This window comes from Pristiophorus japonicus, chromosome 19 (genome assembly GCF_044704955.1).
Source record: "Pristiophorus japonicus isolate sPriJap1 chromosome 19, sPriJap1.hap1, whole genome shotgun sequence".
Taxonomy (NCBI): domain Eukaryota; kingdom Metazoa; phylum Chordata; class Chondrichthyes; family Pristiophoridae; genus Pristiophorus; species Pristiophorus japonicus.
Genome location: NC_091995.1, coordinates 959446 through 981176, shown reverse-complemented (window position 1 = coordinate 981176; position 21731 = coordinate 959446). Strand labels below are relative to the sequence as shown.

At 47.1% G+C, this 21731-nt stretch overlaps 1 protein-coding gene across 3 annotated transcripts; it reads left to right on the top strand.

Annotated features, from left to right (window-relative positions):
* The first annotated feature begins 7 nt into the window (after window positions 1-7).
* gpank1 (G patch domain and ankyrin repeats 1) lies at window positions 8-19591 on the top strand. 3 transcript variants are annotated; one of them, XM_070861110.1, is made up of 3 exons: window positions 8-178; window positions 6165-6795; window positions 18146-19591. In XM_070861110.1, the coding sequence occupies exons 2-3, from the start codon at window positions 6215-6217 to the stop codon at window positions 18597-18599; spliced, it is 1035 nt and encodes a 344-aa protein (XP_070717211.1). In that variant the 5' UTR covers window positions 8-178; window positions 6165-6214; the 3' UTR covers window positions 18600-19591. The 3 variants fall into 3 exon arrangements, with proteins under 3 accessions (XP_070717211.1, XP_070717209.1, XP_070717210.1); XM_070861108.1 differs by having other exon boundaries at window positions 6144-6795; XM_070861109.1 differs by lacking the exon at window positions 8-178 and having other exon boundaries at window positions 3804-6795.
* Window positions 19592-21731: the final 2140 nt, after the last annotated feature.

Genomic DNA, 21731 nt, shown 5'->3' with positions numbered 1-21731 from the left:
AGAGGGCAGAGTGATATATTAAAAAAAAGAACTACAACTCCCAGCGTGCCTGGCGCGCGGCAGGTTGGCCATCCAAGATGGCGGCGGGCCTGGGCCGAGGGGCAGTGTGAGGGAGCCAGGGCTGAGCCAGGCCCTGCTTCACTCCTGGGGAGCTCCCACAGCACAGGGACCGCTTCAGGTCAGCTTCCTTTCCAAAGCTTGTTTTTTTGAATCCTACACCCGGCTTGTTGCCTTCAGCTGGCCGGGCCCCAAACTCTGACACTCCCTCCCTGAACCCCTCTCTTTCCTCCTTTAACATGCTCCTTAAAACCTGCCTCTCTGACCCAGCTTTCGGTCACCTGTCCCCTAATCTCCTCCTGGTGTGGCTCGGTGAGACATGTCTCCCTTTTGTCTGATAGCGCTGCCGCGTGAAGCGCCCTGCGACGTTTTGCTACGTTAAAGGCGCTATATAAATGCAAGTTGTTGTTTTTTTTTCAGCACTAACCCTTCCATCGTTAACACAAACCAATCCCAACATCCGGCCTGAATAAGCGGAGTTTAGTTCCAATAAGTCGTCGTCATCATCATCATAGGCGGTCCCTCGAAGCGAGGATGAGTTGACAGGCGTTTCGATGAAGGACCTAATATTCCACATCCCGAACTACATGTTGAAGGGTGGATTTTTTTTAACATAGGGTGACCGTTGCACACCAGCCACCGCAAGGTCTTGGTCCAGTGGCAACGATTACCCAAGACTAACTGGAGACTAGCTCTGCTGCACAGACCGAGCACGCCCGTGCTGCCAAGTGTCACATGTTGCAGGGGTGTCCAAGAGGGGAGTCTCTTTGACCCTGCACTTGTGTTTAAATGATTATAGGGATAGGTGCAGTAACAACCCTTCACAACTACATGTCTGTTTTAGCAGCATTGTGAGGGACCAACATTGGCCCCTGGTTCAGCAACGCCTCGATTTCAAAATTCTCATCCTTGTCTTCAAATCCCTCCATGGCCCCTCGCCCCCTCCCTATCTTAGTAATCTCCTCCAGCTCCACAACCCCCCGAGATGTCTGCGCTCCTCTGATTCTGCCCTCCTGACCATCCCTGATTATAATCTCTCCACCGTCGGTGGCCGTGCCTTCAGCTGCCTGGGCCCCAAGCTCTGGAACTCCCTCCCTAAACCTCTCCGTCTCTCACACTCTCTTTCCTCCTTCAAAACGCTCCTTAAAACCTCGCTATGTGACCCAGCTTTTGGTCACCTGTCCTAATTTCTCCTGATGCAGCTCGGTGGCAATTTTGTTGTCTTATAATACTCCTGTACTTTACCACCATCATCATAGGAGGTCCCTCGTATCGAGGATGACTTGCTTCCATGCCGAAAAGGGATGAGTTCACAGTTGTTTCAATGAAGGACCTGATATTCCAGGTCCAGAATGACATGTTGAAGGGTGGAAGATGCCTGTGGGTGGATTTTTTTAACATGGTGATCGTTGCACACCAGCCACCACACGGGCCTGACAGAGCTAGGTCTTGGTCCAGTGGCAAGGGTTAACCAAGGCGACTGGAGACCAGCTCTGCTGCACGGACTTAGTGCGCACACATATCGCACAGTGTGGGCTGGGCCCGTGCTGTCCCTGGGCCCTCGCCTCTCCTGGGCCCCGATCACGTCCCTCTACAATCTCTCGCCGCTCCTTCGCCCCGACCTCGCCGCTCCTGCTGTACCTGCCCACATTCCAATCAGCGACCTGGATATTGGTGATGTCCCTCTTTACTGCCGTTGTTCTCCAGCACGTGCTGCTCCCTGGCGTGGTGGCCTGGGACAGCAGGCTGACCAGCCCCCGGCCTGCAAGCACCATCGGAGCTGACTCCAAAGCAAGTAAACCAAAACTGTACATAGTATTCCAGGTGTGGCCTCACCAATACCTCTACCTCTCTTTTCTCCTTTAAGACGCTCCTTAAAACCTACCTCTGTGACCACCATCCCTAATTTCTCCTTATGCAGCTTGGTGGCAATTTGTCTGTCTTATAATACTCCTGTACTTTACCAATATGTCACTCAATGGCTCAGTGGGGTCACCCACTCTCGCCTCTTCCACTCCAGGGACTTGAGCACACAAAATCCAGGTTGATGCTCCCAATGCAGCGCTGAGGGAGATCCGCACTGTTGCAGGTGCCGTCTTTCGGATGAGACGTTAAACCATCTGTCCTCTCAAGTGGATGTAAAAGATCCCATGGCACTATTTCGAAGAAGAGCAGGGGAGTTATCCCTGGTGTCCTGGGGCCAATATTTATCCCTCAATCAACATAACAAAAAAACAGATTATCTGGGTCATTATCACATTGTTGGTGGGAGCTTGCTGAGCGCAAAATTTGCTGTCGTGTTTCCTTCATTACAAAGTAGCTACATTTCAAAAAGTATTTAATTAGCTATAAAGTGCTTTGGGTGCTATATAAATGCAAGACTTTTATTTCATGTCAGCTTGGTTCTCCCCTTTGAGTCAGAAGGTTGTGGGTTCAAGCCTCACTTCAGAGACATGAGTCCATAAGGTCAGATTAACACACAACTGGTCTTTTGAATGAGACGTTCAGGTGGATGTAAAAGTTCCCATGGCACTATGGAGAAGAGCAGGGGAGTTCTCCCTGGTGTCCTGGCCAATATTTATTTCAATCATCAATACTGTTACTTGGATTTTACTGTGCAGAAATTGGCTGCTGCCTTTAACCACAAAACAATGGGGCTGAAATTGGGGTCGGAGGCTTCCCGCGACCTGAAACATTTCTACGAAGTTACCTGGTGGTCCCGGAGGAGCGTGGGATTCCGGTGGGGAGGCCTTCTCTTCCCGCGCTGCGGAGCGCGCTCCCGTCCTCCAGGTTCCCACGGAGACGGTGCCGTCACGTGTGAGTGCTCAGCCAATCAGGTACAGCGTTCCACAGCTTTCTCATTAATAGCAATAACTCCGTATCTACCTGTTCTCATTGCTATTAGTGAGAAAACACACTAAACACATATAATAAAAAATAAAAAACACACCACACATAATTAAAATTAAACTTAATAAATATCTTGGAGAAAAATAAAGTTTTGATTTTTTTTTAAAGTTTTTTTAAAATTATGGTTCAAAATAAATGTAACGTAATGGGCAGGGTTTTTTAAAATAATGGGCCTGAAATTCTGATCGATGTCTTCCCACGGGCAAACGAGTGAAAAAGGAAAAAAAGATGCGCACTTACCTGTTGCTGTTGCGCCCGTTCGAACTTCCGAGCCTGAGGCCTCCCGTGACGGCGTGTCACAGCGCGTGCACGTGGGGACGTGCGCAGGCCGGGAGCTGGAGTCACATGGCTCTGAGCAGCCAATCAGGTGTAGTATATTCTCATTCATAGTAATAGGAGTTCCATAAGTCCGGAACTCCTATTACTATGAGTGAGAAACCGCCCCCCTCAAACACCCAAAAACACAATAAAAAAATAGAAAGTAAACTACACATTTAACATTCATTTAAATTAAAGTTCTTTTTAAGAAAAAAAAGTCAGGAAAATATTTTTTTTATAAGTTTTTTTAATTATGCATTAAAATAAACTTACTGTAGTGAGCAGGGTTTTTAACAATAAAATGTGTTTTTATAACTTTATTTTAAATGTTTTGTGTATTTTTAAACACTTACGCCTGTAATAGTAGGCTATGGGCCTGCTTTTTCAGGCACAAGAGCTTTGAGGACATTTGCTGGGCAAGATATCCGTAAATGTCTGGAAATCTTGCCCTACCAAGTGTCCCCGCTCCCGAGCTGCGGATGATCCGTCGAGCTAGAAACTTGACAGATCGGAAAAGCCGGTTTTCAGCGCATGCGCGTTGTGCACTGAAAACCGGCTTTTCCTTTGCCTTCCCGGGTCCGTAGAATCTTCGAACCGGCCCAGGACATCAGAATTTCAGCACCGTTGTGTTTTTTTAAATAATTTGTATGTTTTTAAACTCTTACGCCTGCTTTTATCAGGCGCAAGAGTTTTGAGGACATTTGCTGGGCAAGATATGGGTAAATCCCGCAATCTTGCCCGTGCAAATGTCCTCGCTCCCGAGATGCCTTGGATCTGTCCAGCTCCAGCTTGACAGATCGGAAAAGCCGGTTTTCAGCGCATGCGCATTGTGCCGGCTCCGCACACGCTCCGCACACGCTCCGCACACGCTCCGCACACGCTCCGCACACACTCCACACACGTGCCGTACAGACCAGGGAGGTCGGGATTTCCACTGCACTTCAAACAGAATGAATTGGCTGTAAAGTGCGTTGGGACACACTAAAGATGTCATTGAAAGTGGGTTCTTCAGCAGCATAAATGAGAAGTTCGTGACTGGGGACTAAAACAGCCCTTGAATCCTAACAGGTCAGCTACATTTAAAAGGACTTGGCTGATTTTTCACTGTTGGAAAATCTTCCTCGGGTAGAAGGTCTGATACTAATTCTATATCTATTCTGCTACCAACATTTTTATTCCCTTCATCCAAGTTTGTCAACATGATAAAAATATTAGCAGTGTACAAACCTCCTCAACGCTTAACTCCTTGATCACATTCCTCCACCAATTTTTTTATTTTCCTGAACTACTTTTATGTTAAAGGTCTACATTGTTGTAGTTGTTAATTTGTGGAGCTGTATTCTTTTTAGGAGTGACTTGTATTACAGTGGAATACATTTCTAAATCAAAATGACTATCATTTTAAATATGTGATACATACTGGGTCTGCAACTTGTATTGTGTATGATAGTCAAAATACTTCCCCCCCTCCAATTCTTTCTCCAAGGGCTGTAACTGCCCTCTTTATAATCCCCTGGGAGGACAGACGCACCAACGTTAGCGTTCCTGACCAGGCCAACATCCCCAGCATCGAAGCACTGACCACACTCGATCAGCTCCGCTGGGCAGGGCCACATTGTCCGCATGCCAGACACGAGACTCCCAAAGCGAGCGCTCTACTCGGAACCCCTTCACGGCAAATGAGCCAAAGGTGGGCAGAGGAAACGTTACAGGGACACCCTCAAAGCCTCCCTGATAAAGTGCAACATCCCCACCGACACCTGGGAGTCCCTGGCCAAAGACCGCCCGTAGTGGAGGAAGTGCATCCGGGAGGGCGCTGAGCACCTCGAGTCTCGTTGCCGAGAGCATGCAGGAATCAAGCGCAGGCAGCGGAAGGAGCGTGCGGCAAACCAGTCCCACCCTCCCCTTCCCTCAACCACTGTCTGTCCCACCTGTGACCGGGACTGTGGCTCTCGTATTAGACTGTTCAGCCACCTAAGGACTCATGTTAAGAGTGGAAGCAAGTCTTTCTCGATTCCGAGGGACTGCCTGTGATGATGATGCTGCAACCTGTATTGTGTATGATAGTCAAAATATTTCCCCCCAGCTCTTTCTCCAAGGGCTGTAACTGCCCTCTTTATATATGGCTAAGCTGCCTCCTAATTTTCACAAAATTGTTACTCTCCCTCTTTGACACACTTGTGAATAACGGAGGAAGAAAAGTGGTTTCAATAATGTGCGTTGTTAAGTGGAGAGTGCGGGCAGGTGAACAACGCCCAGGACTCTGATGCTCTTTGAACTTGCCATAAGGAAGTGTGAGGAGGGCTTGACAAGGTGGATGCAGAGAGGATGTTTCCACTGATGGGGGAGACTAGAACTAGGGGGCATAATCTTAGAATAAGTGGCCGCCCATTTAAAACTGAGATGAGGAGGAATTTCTTCTCTGAGGGTTGTAAATCTGTGGAATTCGCTGCCTCAGAGAGCTGTGGAAGCTGGAACATTGAATATATTTAAGACAGAGATAGACAGTTTCTTAACCGATAAGGGGTTATGGGGAGCAGGCAGGGAAGTGGAGCTGAGTCCATGATCGGATCAGCCATGATGGTATTAAATGGCGGAGCAGGCTCGAGGGGCCGAATGGCCGACTCCTGCTCCTATTTTTCATATTATGTATGTTTTAAGGAGCGTCTTAGAGGAGGAAAGAGAGGTAGAGGGGTGTAGGGAGAGAGTTCCAGCACTTGGGGCCCAGCCAGCGGAATCATTTTTGTGTTCTTAGTTGTGTAAAAATATCCCAATTGATTTTGCTACTTTTTGTAATTTTTAAAATTCTGAATTATTCCTAACTTGTTTTCCTTTTTGCATGTCGCATCTTTGGCAAGCTATGGGACCACATGCAACAGAAAAGTGAGTGGATATTTCAGCGAACTGGAGTCCAAGAACGTTGTACGCGATGAATCACATGCACCTCATCACTTTTACCCCAGCCACAAATAAAGCCGACACCTGGGAAAATGGCGAGCTTCAGAAATCGCACTCGTCCACTTGCAGAGGTGGGGATTTGAATGGGGAGGAGGTGAAGAATTTCTACGAGAGCCTTCTTGCGTCGAGCAGTGAGGCAGGTGCAAGTTGTGTTCGGAAGCGTAAAGCTGTACGATGGAAGACGAGGACCGAGAGCGCCGATGAGCAGCAAGATGCAAGGAGCAGTCCTGCTGCAGGGGCAGAGAGGGATGGACATCTGATGCTGAAGTGCGCTCAAAATGGGGACCTGAAAACCCTTCGGAGGTTGCTGGAGACAGCAAGATGTGATATAAATTTCCGGGACAGTTATTACTGGACGGCTTTGATGTGTGCAGCGTGCAGTGGTCAGGCAGAGGTGGTGAGATACCTGCTGAATCGTGGAGCTGCATGGATCGGAGTATGTGATTCCACAGGTCGCGATGCATTGGATTTGGCCAGACATGCTGGGCATGCAGAGATCGTCTCAGCTCTTGAAGTATTTCATACTCGACGGGAAGAACAAGAAGAACAGAGGTATGGGTTTGAAGCATATTGGTGGCCCAGCACTTTTTGTTCCAGTATAAGATGCCACTGTGGAATAGGATGTAAGCAAATGTCTGTCATGTCCCAAAAGCTGGGTATCACTTGGTTCTTTGGTCTTTCTCTGCCCTCTCCCAGCCCCGCCCCAAATCCCCCGTTCCTCTCCTGAAGGTTGCTGCTCATGCTAGGAGGGGACGTCATCACTGGTGCTTCTCCCTCCCTGTTGCTCCACTGAGTATTGAGCAACAAGAAAGACTTGCATTGATATAGCACCTTTTACGACAACCCGACATCTCTGTTGAGGAGAAATCTCCCTTTCTCCCGAGCGGATCCACTGAAATAATGGACTGACACTCTGGATGGATGACAGACTCTCAGAGATAGGTTAGAAACCATTTATTCCGGCATATGCAAGGGAAGGTCTGTTCTTAGCTGCCCAAGACAGAATCTTCAAAAATCCAAAGGTCTCACTGGTCTTTATACAGATTCCTAGTGGGCTGGTCTATAACGTATCTTTTGAAGTGACAGTGATTTAACTGCCACAAGTAACACAGATTTAAGGCAGAGACAAATTTGGTGCAACATTTGGTTCAATAGGAAACATTTAGTTCATAATGCACAGAAACATTTGTTAACATGAAAGGCGGGAATTTTAGTTCGATCACAGCACAGTATCATAGAAACATAGAAAATAGGTGCAGGAGCAGGTCATTCGGCCCTTCGAGCCTGCACCACCATTCAATATGATCATGGCTGATCATTCAACCTCAGTATCCCTTTCCTGCTTTCTCTCCATGCCCCTTGATCCCTTTGGCCATAAGGGCCACATCTAACTCCCTTTTGAATATAACTAACGAACTGGCCTCAACAACTTTCTGTGGTAGAGAATTCCACAGGTTAACAACACTCTGAGTGAAGAAGTTTCTCTTTCTCTCGGTCCTAAATGGCTTACCCCTTATCCTTAGACTGTGACCCCTGGTTCTGGACTTCCCCAACATCGGGAACAGTCTTCCTGCATCTAACCTGTCCAGTCCCGTCAGAATTTTATATGCTTCTATGAGATCCCCTCTCATTCTTCTAAATTCCAGTGAGTATAAGCCTAGTTGATCCAGTCACTCCTCATATGTCAGTCCTGCCACCCCGGGAATCAGTCTAGTGAACCTTTGCTGCACTCCCTCAATAGCAAGAATGTCCGTCCTCAGATTAGGAGACCAAAACTGTACACAATATTCTAGGTGAGGCCTCACCAAGGCCCTGTACAACTGCAGTAAGACCTCTCTGCTCCTATACTCAAATCCTCTCGCTATGAAGATCAGCATGCCATTTGCTTTCTTCACTGCCTGCTGTACCTGCATGCCTACTTTCAATGACTGATGTACCATGACACCCAGGTCTCGTTGCACCTCCCCTTTTACTAATCTGTCACCATTCAGATAATATTCTGCCTTCCTGTTTTTGCCACCAAAGTGGATAACCTCACATTTATCCACATTATACTGCATCTGCCATGTATTTGCCCACTCACCTAACCCGTCCCAAATCACCCTGCAGCCTCTTAACATCCTCCTCACAGCTCACACTGCCACCCAGCTTAGTGTCATCTGCAAACTTGGAGATATTACATTCAATTCCTTCATCTAAATCATTGATGTATATTGCAAATAGCTGGGGTCCCAGCACCGAGCCCTGCGGCACCCCAGTAGTCACTGCCTGCCATTCTGAAAAGGACTCATTTATTCCCACTCTTTGGACCCAAGTTTCCACACGAAAAAAAACGGCGCCTAAAAAAAAACTCGCGATTCTGGAGTGCCCTGCAGCTCCGTGTCTGTTTGGTGCGGCGCCCAGGGGGGGCGGAGCCTACACTCGCGCCGATTTTGTAAGTGGGAGGGGGCGGGTACTATTTAAATTAGTTTTTTACCTGCCGGCAACGCTGCGCATGCGCGTTGGAGCGTTCGCGCATGCTCAGTGTGAAAGAAACATTGGCACTCGGCCATTTTTGTAGTTCTTTGTAGCTGTTTAATTTTTGAACATTTTTTTAATAAAAGCACATTGCCCTCAGCACATCAGCACTTGCAGCCTTCTCACTGTCTCCTTCCCCCCCCCCCCCCCGGGAACGAACGGCTGATTCTTTCCCCCCCCCCCTCCCGCTCAGCGGCAACGGACGGCTTTCTCCTCCTCCCCCCCCCCCCCCCTCCTCCTGCTCAGCGGCAACGAACGGCTGCAGAATTCTCCCTGGCTGAAGCACTTTCACACAGGTAGGAAGATGGTTTATTTAATCTTTTCTTTGCTTATAAATGTTTATTCAGGTTGGATTTATTTGTATAATATTTGTAGAAGTATAAATAAGGATTTATTGTAGAATTTAATGAGTTCACTTCTCCCCCCTCCCCCCCCCCCCACCTTGTTCTGGACGCCTAATTTGTAACCTGCGCCTGAATTTTTAATGTGTAGAACAGGTTTTTTCAGTTCTACAAAAATCTTTACTTGCTCCATTCTACTTTAGTTTGGAGTACGTTTTCACTGTGGAAACTTTCAAATCAGGCGTCAGTGGCCGGACACGCCCCTTGGAGGAGCTGGAAATCAAACGGCGGTGACGCCATTTAAAGTCAGCCTACAACCTTTAAAGGGGAGGTGTGCTTGGGCTCTTTTGAATCATAGCTGTCAGTTACTGGTGTAAATGGCAGCTAGGAGAAGGATGCGCAAATTTCAACCACTGCTCTGGAGGTCCACATGGAGGAGGTAACCAAGAGGAGGGAGCTGCTCTTTCCAACGGATGAGAGAATTGCCAAGGGAATTAGCCCAGCAGAAGTGGTCAGAGATGGTAAAGTGGGTTAATGTGAGGGGCACTGCACCCAAGTCCTGACTACAACTCAACAAGAAATTTAATGATCTGAGCAGAGCTGCTAAGGTAAGACTAGTACTCACATTTCACTACTCTTTGCATAGGCCTGCACAACCTATAGCCACAACACTCACAAGCCTTCATTCCCACACTTCCTATTACTTTCTATCACAGCTGCACACTTCACTGAATCTCCTTCTGCTCCTACTTATACAATCTGCACCTGTCCTCACAATTACTTCCCTTGTGTGGGACCTTGTCAAAAGTCTTTTGAAAGTCCAAATACACCACATCCACTGGTTCTCCCTTGTCCACTCTACTAGTTACATCCTCAAAAAATTCTAGAAGGTTTGTCAATCATGATTTCCCTTTCATAAATCCATGCTGACTTGGACCGATCCTGTCACTGTTTTCCAAATGTGCTGCTATTACATCCTTAATAATTGATTCCATCATTTTCCTCACCACTGATGTCAGGCTAACCGGTCTATAATTCCCTGTTTTCTCTCTCCCTCCTTTTTTAAAAAGTGGGGTTACATTGGCTACCCTCCAATCCATAGAAACTGATCCAGAGTCCATGAAATGTTGCTAAATGACCACCAATGCATCTACTATTTCCTTAAGTACTCTGGGATGCAGACTATCAGGCCCTGGGGATTTATCGGTCTTCAGTCCCATCAATTTCCCTAACACCATTTGTTAACATGAAAGACGGGAATTTAGTTCAGTTAAGCATTGGTTTAAAACATTTGTTAACCCTTATCAGACTGCCTGCTGTGTGAGCTGATCCCTTCATCTTCCCGAGCATTTGGCTTTTTTGAATGTGTTATCTCTGCCTCTCGGAATGTGTTTGTTTCTACAGGTTTGACTTTATGGGCTTTCTCAGCCTGCTCCTCATTCTTTAAGAGTTAAACACGTGAACTATACTATGTATTCCTTCAAATTTAAAGTTCATTTTCCTATCACGCAATCTGTCTATAATTCCTTACCCTACTACAATCTCAGCCAATGAATTACTTTCGGAATGTAGTCACTGTTGTAACGTGGTAAATGCGGCAGCCAATTTGCACACAGCAAGCTCCCACAAATGGCACTGTGATAATGACCAGATAATCTGTTTTTGTGATGTTGATTGAGGGATAAATATTGGTCAGGACACCAGGGATAACTCCCCTGCTCTTCAAAATAGTAGCCAAGGGATATTTTACATCCACCTGAGCAGACGGGGCCTCGGTTTAACGTCTCATCCGAAAGACGGCACATCTGACAGTGCAGTGCTCCCTCAGCACTGCCCTGGGGTGCTCAAGTCCTTGAAGTGGGACCTGAACCCACGACTTTCTGACTCAGTGACGAGTGTGTTGCCCACTGAGCCACAGCTAACACATAGGGAGAGAGAGAACAGGTAGCCAAAGTATGACCACAAAAACGACACTCCAGGCTCCAGAAGTGCCACACAGATTGTGGCTTCATCCAAAGTCCAATTTCCGTCAAATCAACTTTCAAAAAAAATCAAAACTTCAAAAATTACGAGAGGTGGTGTGGCAGGTGCTTGTTTATAAATACTAACGGTTATCATTGACAGCAATGTCTGAGGCAATGGTGTCTGGAATAGAAATATAGAAACTAGGAGCAGTAGTGGGCCATTCGGCCCTTCGAGCCTGCACCACCATTCAATATGATCATGGCTGACCCTCTATCTCAACTCCATATTCCCACTTTCTCCCCATACCCCTTGATGACTTTTGTGTCTAGAAATCTATCTATCTCCCTCTTAAATATATTCAGTGACTTGGCCTCCACAGCCTTCTGTGGTAGAGAATTCCACAGGTTCACCACCCTCTGAGTGAAAACATTTCTCCTCATCTCGGTCCTAAATTTCCTACCCCGTATCCTGAGACTGTGAGCCCTTGTTCTAGACTTCCCAGCCCCGGGGAAACATCCTCCCCGCATCCAGTCTGTCCAGCCCCGTCAGAATTTTATACCTTTCAATGAGATCCCCTCTCATTCTTCTAAACTCTAGTGAATACAGGCCCAGTCGACCCAATCTCTCCTCATACCACAGTCCTGCCATCCCAGGAATCAGTCTCGTGAACCTTCGCTGCACTCCCTCTGTGGCAAGTATATCCTTCCTTAGGTAAGGAGACCAAAACTGCACACAATACTCCAGGTGTGGTCTCACCAAGGGCCTGTATAACTGTAGTAAGACATCCTTGCTCCTGTACTCAAACCCTCTTGCAATGAAGGCCAACATACCATTTGCCCCTAACTGCTTGCTGCACCTGCAGGTTTGCTTTCACTGACTGGTGTACAAGGACACCCAGGTCCCTCTGTACATTGACACTTCCCAAGCCATCACCATTTAAATAATACTTTGTCCTTATGTTTTTCCTACCAAAGTGGATAACGTCACATTTATCCACGTTATACTGCATCTGCCATGTGTTTGCCCACTCATTCAACCTATCTAAATCGCCTTGCAGCATCTTTGCATCCTCCTCACAACTCACAATCCCACCTAGTTTTGTGTCATCAGCAAACTTGGAAATATTACATTTGGTTCCCTCTTCCACATCATTTATATATATTGTGAATAGCTGGGGCCCCAGCACTGATCCGTGTGGTACCCCACTAGTCACTGCCCGCCACCCTGAAAATGAGGCAACCCATTTCTACTGCATTTTAGATCATGCTCTGGGTTGTTTGCCCACTCACTCAACCTATCTAAATCGCCTTGCAGATGGAGCATAATGTGGGAAAGTGAGAGGTTATCCACTTTGGCAGAAAAAATCAAAGAGCAAGTTATTATTTAAATGGAGAAAGATTGCAAATTGCTGCAGTACAGCGGGACCTGGGGTTACTTGTACATGAAACACAAAAGGTTAATATGCAGGTACAGCAAGTGATCAGGAAGGCCAATGGAATCTTGGCCTTTATTGCAAAGGGGATGGAGTATAAAAGCAGGGAAGTCTTGCTACAGTTATACAGGGTATTGGTGAGGCCACACCTGGAATACTGCGTGCAGTTTTGGTCTCCATATTTACGAAAGGATATACTTGCTTTGGAGGCAGTTCAGAGAAGGTTCACTCGGTTGATTCCGGAGTTGAGGGGGTTGACTTATGAGGAAAGGTTGAGGAGGTTGGGCCTCTACTCATTGGAATTCAGAAGAATGAGAGGGGATCTTATCGAAACGTATAAGATTATGAGGGGGCTTGACAAGGTGGATGCAGAGAGGATGTTTCCACTGATGGGGGAGACTAGAACTAGGAGGCATGGTCTTAGAATAAGGGGCTGCCCAATTAAAACTGAGATGAGGAGAAATTTCTTCTCTCAGAGGGTTGCAAATTTCTTTTCTCAGAGGCCTCAGAGAGTTGTGGAAGCTGGGACATTGAATAAATGTAAGGCAGAGATGGACAGTTTCTTAACCGATAAGGGGATAAGGGGTTATGGGGAGCGGGCAGGGAAGTGGACCCGAGTCCATGATCGGATCAGCCATGATCGTATTAAATGGCGGAGCATGCTCGAGGGACCGTATGGCCTACTGCTCCTATTTCTGTAATGAAGACCCCTTTTATCATTTATCTGACTGGGACTGCGATTGTGGTGAGGCATCGCCACTCCACTTACATTGAATGTGAGTACTTCAGTGGATGCCAACCCATGCTTCAGAGGCCAGAGCACTGGTCCCTAGCCCACTGGGGCTACTATGAGGAGGTCACGCTGCTCTCATTAGACTCGAGTACCCCTCTCGATGACAGACCACTATTCAGAGACTGGAATTCTTGACTCACTTCAGCGGGGCTTGCGAAAGATTAGCTTCAGTGAATCTTCGTCTGATTTCTTCTGGTATCTGGCACCTTCCCTGGATGACCGCTGAGACCAGCAATCCCTCGTATTGGGTAATGGTGGGATGTTGGGAGTTCCAGTGTAATGCAGTGCCCTCACACTGGTGCTAAAATGATGTTAGTGAGGCAGATGGTGGTCATACTGCAGCTTCCTGTAACGCTTAGCCAGGTTACTGGAGGGGCTGTGACACTTGTGGAACGGGAGTTTGATGAGGATCAGCACCTTCAGAAGAGGAGGTTTGGATAGTGCTAATATTTTGTGGCATTTAGATATTCATTGAAAGATTCTCTTGTGTAAAGTGGCCAAACTGATGGGTATGACAAGTACATGAAAAACAATGGGTTGTGACTATCTTTACAGAGACCCTTTCAGTAAAGTTGGCATACTGCTGTTAGCATTCTCATTGTGTGCAGATGTTAAAATCGGATTTAATACTGTGTGAAGCTATTGGCTGGATTGTCTGCCTCTGTTTTCACCCTAGAGGGACGGCCAGTTTCCAGCTGGGGTTTTCCACCAGTCATTGTCCTTGTACACCAGTTATTGAAAGCAAACATGCAGTGAGGAAGGCAAATGGTATGTTGGCCTTCATTGCAAGAGGATTTGAGTACAGGAGCAAGGATGTCTCACTACAGTTATACAGGGCCTGGGTGAGACCACACCTGGAGTATTGTGTGCAGTTTTGGTCTCCTTACCTAAGGAAGGATATACTTGCCACAGAGGGAGTGCAGCGAAGGTTCACCAGACTGATTCTGGATGGCAGGACTGTGGTACGAGGAGAGATTGGGTCGACTAGGCCTGTATTCACTAGAGTTTAGGAGAATGAGAGGGGATCTCATTGAAAGGTATAAAATTCTGACGGGGTTGGACAGACTGGGGAGGATGTTTCCCCGGGGCTGGGAAGTCTAGAACAAGGGGTCACAGTCTCAGGATACGGGGTAGGAAATTTAGGACCGAGATGAGGAGAAATGTTTTCACTCAGAGGGTGGTGAACCTGTGGAATTCTCGACCACAGAAGGCTGTGGAGGCCAAGTCACTGAATATATTTAAGAGGGAGAGAGATATAGATTTCTAGACACAAAAGGCATCAAGGGGTATGGGGAGAAAGCGGGAATATGGTGTTGAGATAGAGGGTCAGCCATGATCATATTGAATGGCGGTGCAGGCTCAAATGGCCGAATGGCCTACTACTGATCCTAGTTTCTGTGGGCCCAAGTTTCCACACGATAAAAAACGGGAGCCCCTCCGAGCTGGGCGCCCGTTTTTCGCGCCTAAAACGGCGGCGGAAAAAAACCTCTCGATTCTGGAGCGCTTTGCAGCTCCTTGTCTGCCTGGTGCGGCGCCCAGGGGGGCGGAGCTTACACTCGCGCCGATTTTGTAAGTGGGAGGGGGCGGGTACTATTTACATTAGATTTTTTCCTGCCGGCAATGCTGCACGTGCGCGTTGGAGCGTTCGCACATGCTCAGTGTGAAAAAAAACATTGGCACTCGCCCATTTTTGTCGTTCTTTGCAGCTGTTTAGTTTTTGAACATTTTTTAATAAAAGCACATTGCCATCAGCACTGAGGCTACTTGTAGCAGTGAGAAGGCTGCAGGAAGCCTCAGAAAGTTGAGGCAGCCGTTTCCAGATGACCTCCCCCTTTTGCCGTCGGGAAATGGCTCCTCAATTTCTGAGGCTTCCTGCAGCCTTCTGTCTTTCCCGCCAGCCGTCTGGAACGGCTCCATTCCCTCCCCCCGGCGTTCGGTCGGTTCCCTCCTCCCTCCCCCCCCCCCCCCCCCCGGCGTTCGGTAGGCTCCCTCCCTGGCTCCTGCCCGCCCGCGTTCGGTCAGCTCTCTCCCTCCCGCGTTTGTTGGCTCCCTTCCCTCCCCCCCCACCTCGTTCTGGACGCCTGATTTGTAACCTGAGCCTGATTTTTTAATGTGTAGAACAGGTTTTTTTAGTTCTGCAAAAATCTTCACTTGCTCCATTCTACTTTAGTTTGGAGTACGTTTTCACTGTGGAAACTTTCAAATCGGGCGTCAGTGGCCGGACACGCCCCCTTTTGAAGAAAAAATTCTGTTCCAAAGTGAAACTGTTCTACCTGACTCGAACTGCAGAAAAAAAAATGTGGAGAATTGCGATTTCTAAGATAGTCCGTTCTCCACCAGTTGCTCCGAAAAATCAGGCGCAAATCATGTGGAAACCTGGGCCCTATGTTTGTATTTTTTCGTGGCTGGTTTTGGCGGGGCGCGGTGCATTACCGCCCGGAAGAGGTGAGTCGGTGTGCAATGCCCCTGATTGTGACACCGACTCAATTTTTGACTCCTGCCCGATCCATAGCTCCCTGTAACACCCCCTGGTGGGACCGCCTGTGAATGCGGGCACTCCAAACTATACCGGCTGTCGTGAGGGAAGTAATGTCCACCTCAGGTAAGTGTGACAGTTTTTCTTTTCTTTTTTTTGCAATTTCTGTTCTTAGGGATGCCTTTGGCCAAAGACCGCCCTAAGTGGAGGAAGTGCATCCGGGAGGGCGCTGAGCACCTCGAGTCTCGTCGCGGAGAGCATGCAGAAACCAAGCGCAGGCAGCGGAAGGAGCGTGCGGCAAACCAGTCCCACCCTCCCCTTCCCTCAACCACTGTCTGTCCCACCTGTGACAGGGACTGTGGTTCTCGTATTGGACTGTTTAGTCACCTAAGAACTCATGTTAAGAGTGGAAGCAAGTCTTCCTCGATTCCGAGGGACTGCCTATGATGATGATGTTGAGGGTGGCCTGGGTTATGGATTGGGAATGTTTTTGGTGTTTTTTTTCCCAGTTTTTTTTCCTCCCCATGCCTCTCTTCACACCGCTCCGAGTCCGGCTCTTTAGCTCAAATTTTCCCATGCTCAGCCGGCCTAGCGCCCTAAGAGAGATGTGCAAAGCCTCCCTTAGCGCTCCGCCCCACACTCAGGACCCAACTGCCCAATTTTGCTAACTGAGGCACAGACTGTTCCCAGGCGCAAACCTTACTGCCCCGAAATAAACAAGGCCACAAATCCAGCCCGTATATGTTTTGCTTGAAGTGATTCCAGAACGTATTTTAGCTCCTGATCATTTGGAATCACCAGCGTAGGGTGAAATCTCGTGGATACAGCAGTGTGCGCACAAGCTTACAAAAACACGCTTGTTGAAAAGGCTGATGTGCGACTTTCATTTTGTGGCTGAGGATTTTCCTAGCTCTGCAGCCAGCTTTGAATAAAATACATTCCTGGCCTGCACTGGGCTTACTGAGTCCTCAGCCCATACGGGCATAGGAATGCTCAACCTGCACAGACAGAAGATCTCACGGAGCAGAAATCACCTTGTTTACATTACATTGCTGCAGTTAGAGGTGAGACTGCCTTATCTGCAGAGCTGTAATCATCATCATCATCATCATGGGCAGTCCCTCAGAATCCACTTGATTCCACTCTAAAAATGAGTTCTCAGGTGGCTGAACAGTTCAATACGAGAACCACAGTCCCTGTCACAGGTGGGACAGACAGTGGTTGAGGGAAGGGGAGGGTGGGACTGGTTTGCCACACGCTCCTTCTACTGCCTGCGCTTGATTTCTGCATGCTCTCGGCGACGAGACTCGAGGAGCACTTCCGGATGCATTTCCTCCATTTAGGGCGGTCTTTGGCCAGGGGCTCCCAGGTGTCGGTGGGGATGGTGCACTTTATCAGGGAGGCTTTGAGGGTGTCCCTGTAACGTTTCCTCTGCCCGCCTTTGGCTCGTTTGCCGTGATGATTTAATATAAATGTGAGGTCATGCACTTTGGCAGAAAAAAAAATCAAAGAGCAAGTTATTATTTAAATGGAGAGAGATTACAAAGTGCTGCAGTACAGCGGAACCTGGGGATACTTGTACATGAAACACAAAAGGTTAGTATGCAGGTACAGCAAGTGATCAGGAAGGCCAATGGAATCTTGGCCTTTATTGCAAAGGGGATGGAGTATAAAAGCAGGGAAGTCTTGCTCCAGTTATACAGGGTATTGGTGAGGCCACACCTGGAATACTGCGTGCAGTTTTGGTTTCCATATTTATGAAAGGATATACTTGCTTTGGAGGCAGTTCAGAGAAGGTTCACTCGGTTGATTCCGGAGATGAGGTGGTTGACTTATGAGGAAGCGTTGAGTAGGTTGGGACTCCTCTCATTCTTCTGAATTCCAATGTGTAGTGATCTTATCGAAACGTATAAGATTATGAGGGGGCTTGACAAGGTGGATGCAGAGAGGATGTTTCCCCTGATGGGGGAGACTAGAACTAGGGGGCATGATCTTAGAATAAGAGGCCGCCCATTTAAACAGAGATGAGGAGGAATTTCTTCTGAGGGTTGTGGATCTGTGGAATTCACTGCCTCAGAGACCTGTGGAAGCTGAGTCATTGAATAAATTTAAGACAGAGATAGACAGTTTCTTAAACGATAAGGGAATAAGGGGTTATGGGGAGCGGGCAGGGAAGTGGAGCTGAGTCCATGATCAGATCAGCCATGATCGTATTAAATGGTGGAGCAGGATCGAGGGGCCGAATGGCCGACTCCTGCTCCTATTTCTGATGTTCTTATAAGCTTTAATATAAAATGCTGCTTCACCCTATCTACAAAGTGAACGCTGTTCCGTATATATCATTTTGAACTAAAAATGGACTGCCCTTACATTTGCAGGGAGAGGCCGCTGCAGAAGAAATTCTGCCCGGTTTGTGAAGTGGAATACCAGGAAGACAGCGTCGAACAGCACGAGAGGTCGACATTACATTTGTTCAATAAGAACGACACGCCAGCGCCAACATATTACTTCATTCCAGAAAGTAACGTTGGCTTCAAAATGATGCTGAAAGACGGTTGGAACAAGGAAACCGGTCTCGGACCGGAAGGCAAGGGGCAGAAGTTTCCTGTAAAGACTGTACTGAAGAGAGATCAGAAGGGCCTCGGGTTCCAGAGGGACTTGAAGCCGAAAGTCACTCACTTTAATGCCAATGATTCCGAAGCAGTGAAGCGTCCGAAAACTTCAATCAGTCGAGTGCAGAAGGCTGCTACAGTCAGCAGAAGGGAGGAACGCAGGAGGGAGACAAAGGAGAAGGCGTGGGAGAAGGATCTGAGGATGTATATGAATCTTTAAGAACTGATTTTAAGATACGTCTATTTAAAAATTGCATCATGTTGATTGAAAAGTATTTGGTGTTGACTGATGTGGTTCTGGCTCTCCGATTGGCTCGGATCAGCCGAGCGCTCTGGGCATTCTCATCCCTGAGTTGGAACCTAGAAGCCCATGATCCAGGCTGACACTACAGTGCAGTCGTGAGGGACTGCTGCACTTTCAGTCGGGCTGTGGCTGAAATGTTAAACCAAAGCCTGATCTGTCGATGGATGTTAAAAGGTCTGTGGCACTTTTTGAAGAAGAGCAGGGAGTTTTCCATTTCCTGGGTTAATGTTCAACTTTCCATCAAACATTTAAGTTAACTGGCCATTTTCTTATTCCTGTTTGTGAGATCTTGCTGTGGGGAAGTATGTGATAATTGCATTTCCCAGTAATTAAAGTGCTTCAAGATACTTTCAAGAAAAATGTGATATGGTGTTATGTAAATGCAAATCTGTTTTCTTTTATAACCAACCTTATTGGTTAGCCTTTACATAACTGCAGATAGCTGTTTTATTCTGCTGTTTACAGAGTAGCTTGGCTCTCTTCATCTAAAGATATTGCACAGTGTAGGTAGACACGCTAAGTATAATATTTACAAAAGAAATATTTTAATTCAGTCTCTTTTCTTACCCGGAAAGTATATCACCTGTGCAGTTTACTCTTGCAGCAACAGATGGTGGCATTGAGATCACGAGTTGGAATTTTCCACATTCCACAAGTCAATTCATAATCCAACCAGTTTATTTAAACTTTCCCCATCTCTCAGCTCCAATTGCAAACATGGAGATTGGCTGTAAACTTTCCTCTATGTAAAACAACATGTAACAATTACACAACTGTTGTGCATACGACAAGTTTAGATTCTATCGATTATTGTCCAATTTCCCTTTCTTGTAAATCACCAATACTTCGCGTTGGATGGCAATGAAGATCCAAGAATTGGTGGAGGGTCTATTACAAGGGGGCATAGTTTTAAGGTGGTTGGTGGAAGGTTTGGAGGGGATTTGAGGGGTGGGGGGCTTCTTTACGCAGAGGGTTGTGGGGTTTTGGAACTCGCTGCCTGGAAGAGTGGTGGATGCAGAAACCCTCACCACTTTTAAGAGATGTTTGGATGGGCACTTAAAGTGCAGTAACCTGCAGGGTTACGGACCTAGAGCTGGTAATTGGGATTAAACTGGATGACGTTTTGTTGGACGGTGCAGATATAATGGTAAGTACTGCAGGGAATCGAATACGGCCAGGGTGATCTCCTGGACTAGTGTCGATCGCCTGGATGGGTCAGAGAGGAATTTTCCCAGATTTTTTCTCACAAAATTGGCCTGGGTTTTTATCTGATCTTTGCTTCTCCCAGGAGATCACATGGCTCCGGTTGGGGTGGAGTGTAGAATGTTTCAGTATAAGGGGTGTCGCAGTTGTGTGAGGCGGACTGGTTGGGCTGGGTGCTCTTTGCCTTTCCGTCATTGTTCATAGGTTTATATGTAACCTTCAGGGCTGCTGACCGAGGGCCGTGTGGCTCTTTGTCGGCCGGTGTGGACACCATGGGCCGAAATGGCCTCCTCGCTGTAAATTTCTATGTTTCTAAGTACAAATGGAACACCATCATGAATTGCTGTTTTCAGTGCCTTGATTGTTAAAGATTAGCATTGTATGTTTGATCATAGTTGTATCCAAACTGAATAAATCTCAAGAGCACAGGTAGACTTTTGACTTTACCGCATGGTCAAAGGGCAGACAGGAAAATCCAATGGCGAGGATCACACACCCCAATAGAATCTGTCGGGTTTTATAACCATTCATTTTAATAGAACAAAACTCAGGTGAGTTCGGTAAGGGGCATAAGGACTTAAGAAATAGGAGCAGGAGTAGGCCATTTGGCCCCTCAAGACTGCTCCGCCACTCAATAAGATCATGGCTGATCTGATCTTGGCCTCAACGTCACTTCCCTGCCCGCTCCCCATAACCCTTCACTTCCTTAGCTTTCAAAAATCTGTCTATCTCCACCCTAAATATATTCAATGACCCAGCCTCCACAGCTCTCTGGGGCAGAGAATTCCACAGATTCACAACCCACTGAGAGAAGAAATTCCTCCTCATTTCCATTTTAAATGAATGTCCTTCCTCAGATTAAGAGACCAAAACTGCACACAATACTCAAGGTGTGGTCTCACCAAGGCCCTGTACAACTGCAGTAAGACCTCCCTGCCCCTGTACTCAAATCCTCTCGCTATGAAGGCCAACATACCATTTGCCTTCTTTACTGCCTGCTGTACCTACATGCCTACTTTCAATGACTGATGTACCATGACACTCAGGTCTCGTTGCACCTCTCAATTTACTAATCTGTCACCATTCAGATAATAATCTGCCTTCCTGTTTTGGCCACCAAAGTGGATAACCTCATATTTATCCACATTATACTGCATCTGCCATGCATTTGCCTACTCACCTGACCTGTCCAAGTTACCCTGCAGTCTCTTAGCATCCTCCTCACAGCTCACACTGCCACCCAGCTTAGTGTCATCTGCAACCTTGGAGATATTACACTCAATTTCTTCGTCTAAATCATTAATGTATATTGTAAATAGCTGAGGTGCGCAGCACTGAACCTTGTGGTACCCCGCTGCCTGCCATTCTGAAAAGGACCCGTTTATTCCCATTCTTTGCTTCCTGTCTGCCAACCAGTTCTCTATCCACATCAATACATTACCCCCAATCCCATGTGCCTTAATTTTGCACACTAATCCCTTGTGTGGAACCTTATCAAAAGTCTTTTGAAAGTCCAAATACACCACATCCACTGGTTCTCCCTTGTCCACTCTACTAGTTACATCCTCAAAAAATTCCAGAAGATTTGTCAAACATGATTTCCCTTTCATAAATCCATGCTGACTTGGACCGATCCTGTCACTGCTTTCCAAATGCGCTGCTATTACATCCTTAATAATTGATTGCAGCATTTTCCCCACAACCGATGTCAGGCTAACCGGACTATAATTCCTTGTTTTCTCTCCTTCCTTTTTTAAAAACTGGGGTTACATTAGCTACCCTCCAATCCATAGAAACTGATCCAGAGTCCATGAAATGTTGGAAAATGACCACCAATGCATCTAC

Excerpts from the sequence above, each read along its gene's own strand:
- gpank1 (XM_070861110.1), top strand. The coding sequence starts at position 6,215 with ATGAATCACATGCACCTCATCACTTTTACCCCAGCCACAAATAAAGCC. Across the intron at positions 6,796-18,145 it reads GAAGAACAAGAAGAACAGAG|GGAGAGGCCGCTGCAGAAGA; the intron begins GTATGGGTTTGA and ends TTACATTTGCAG.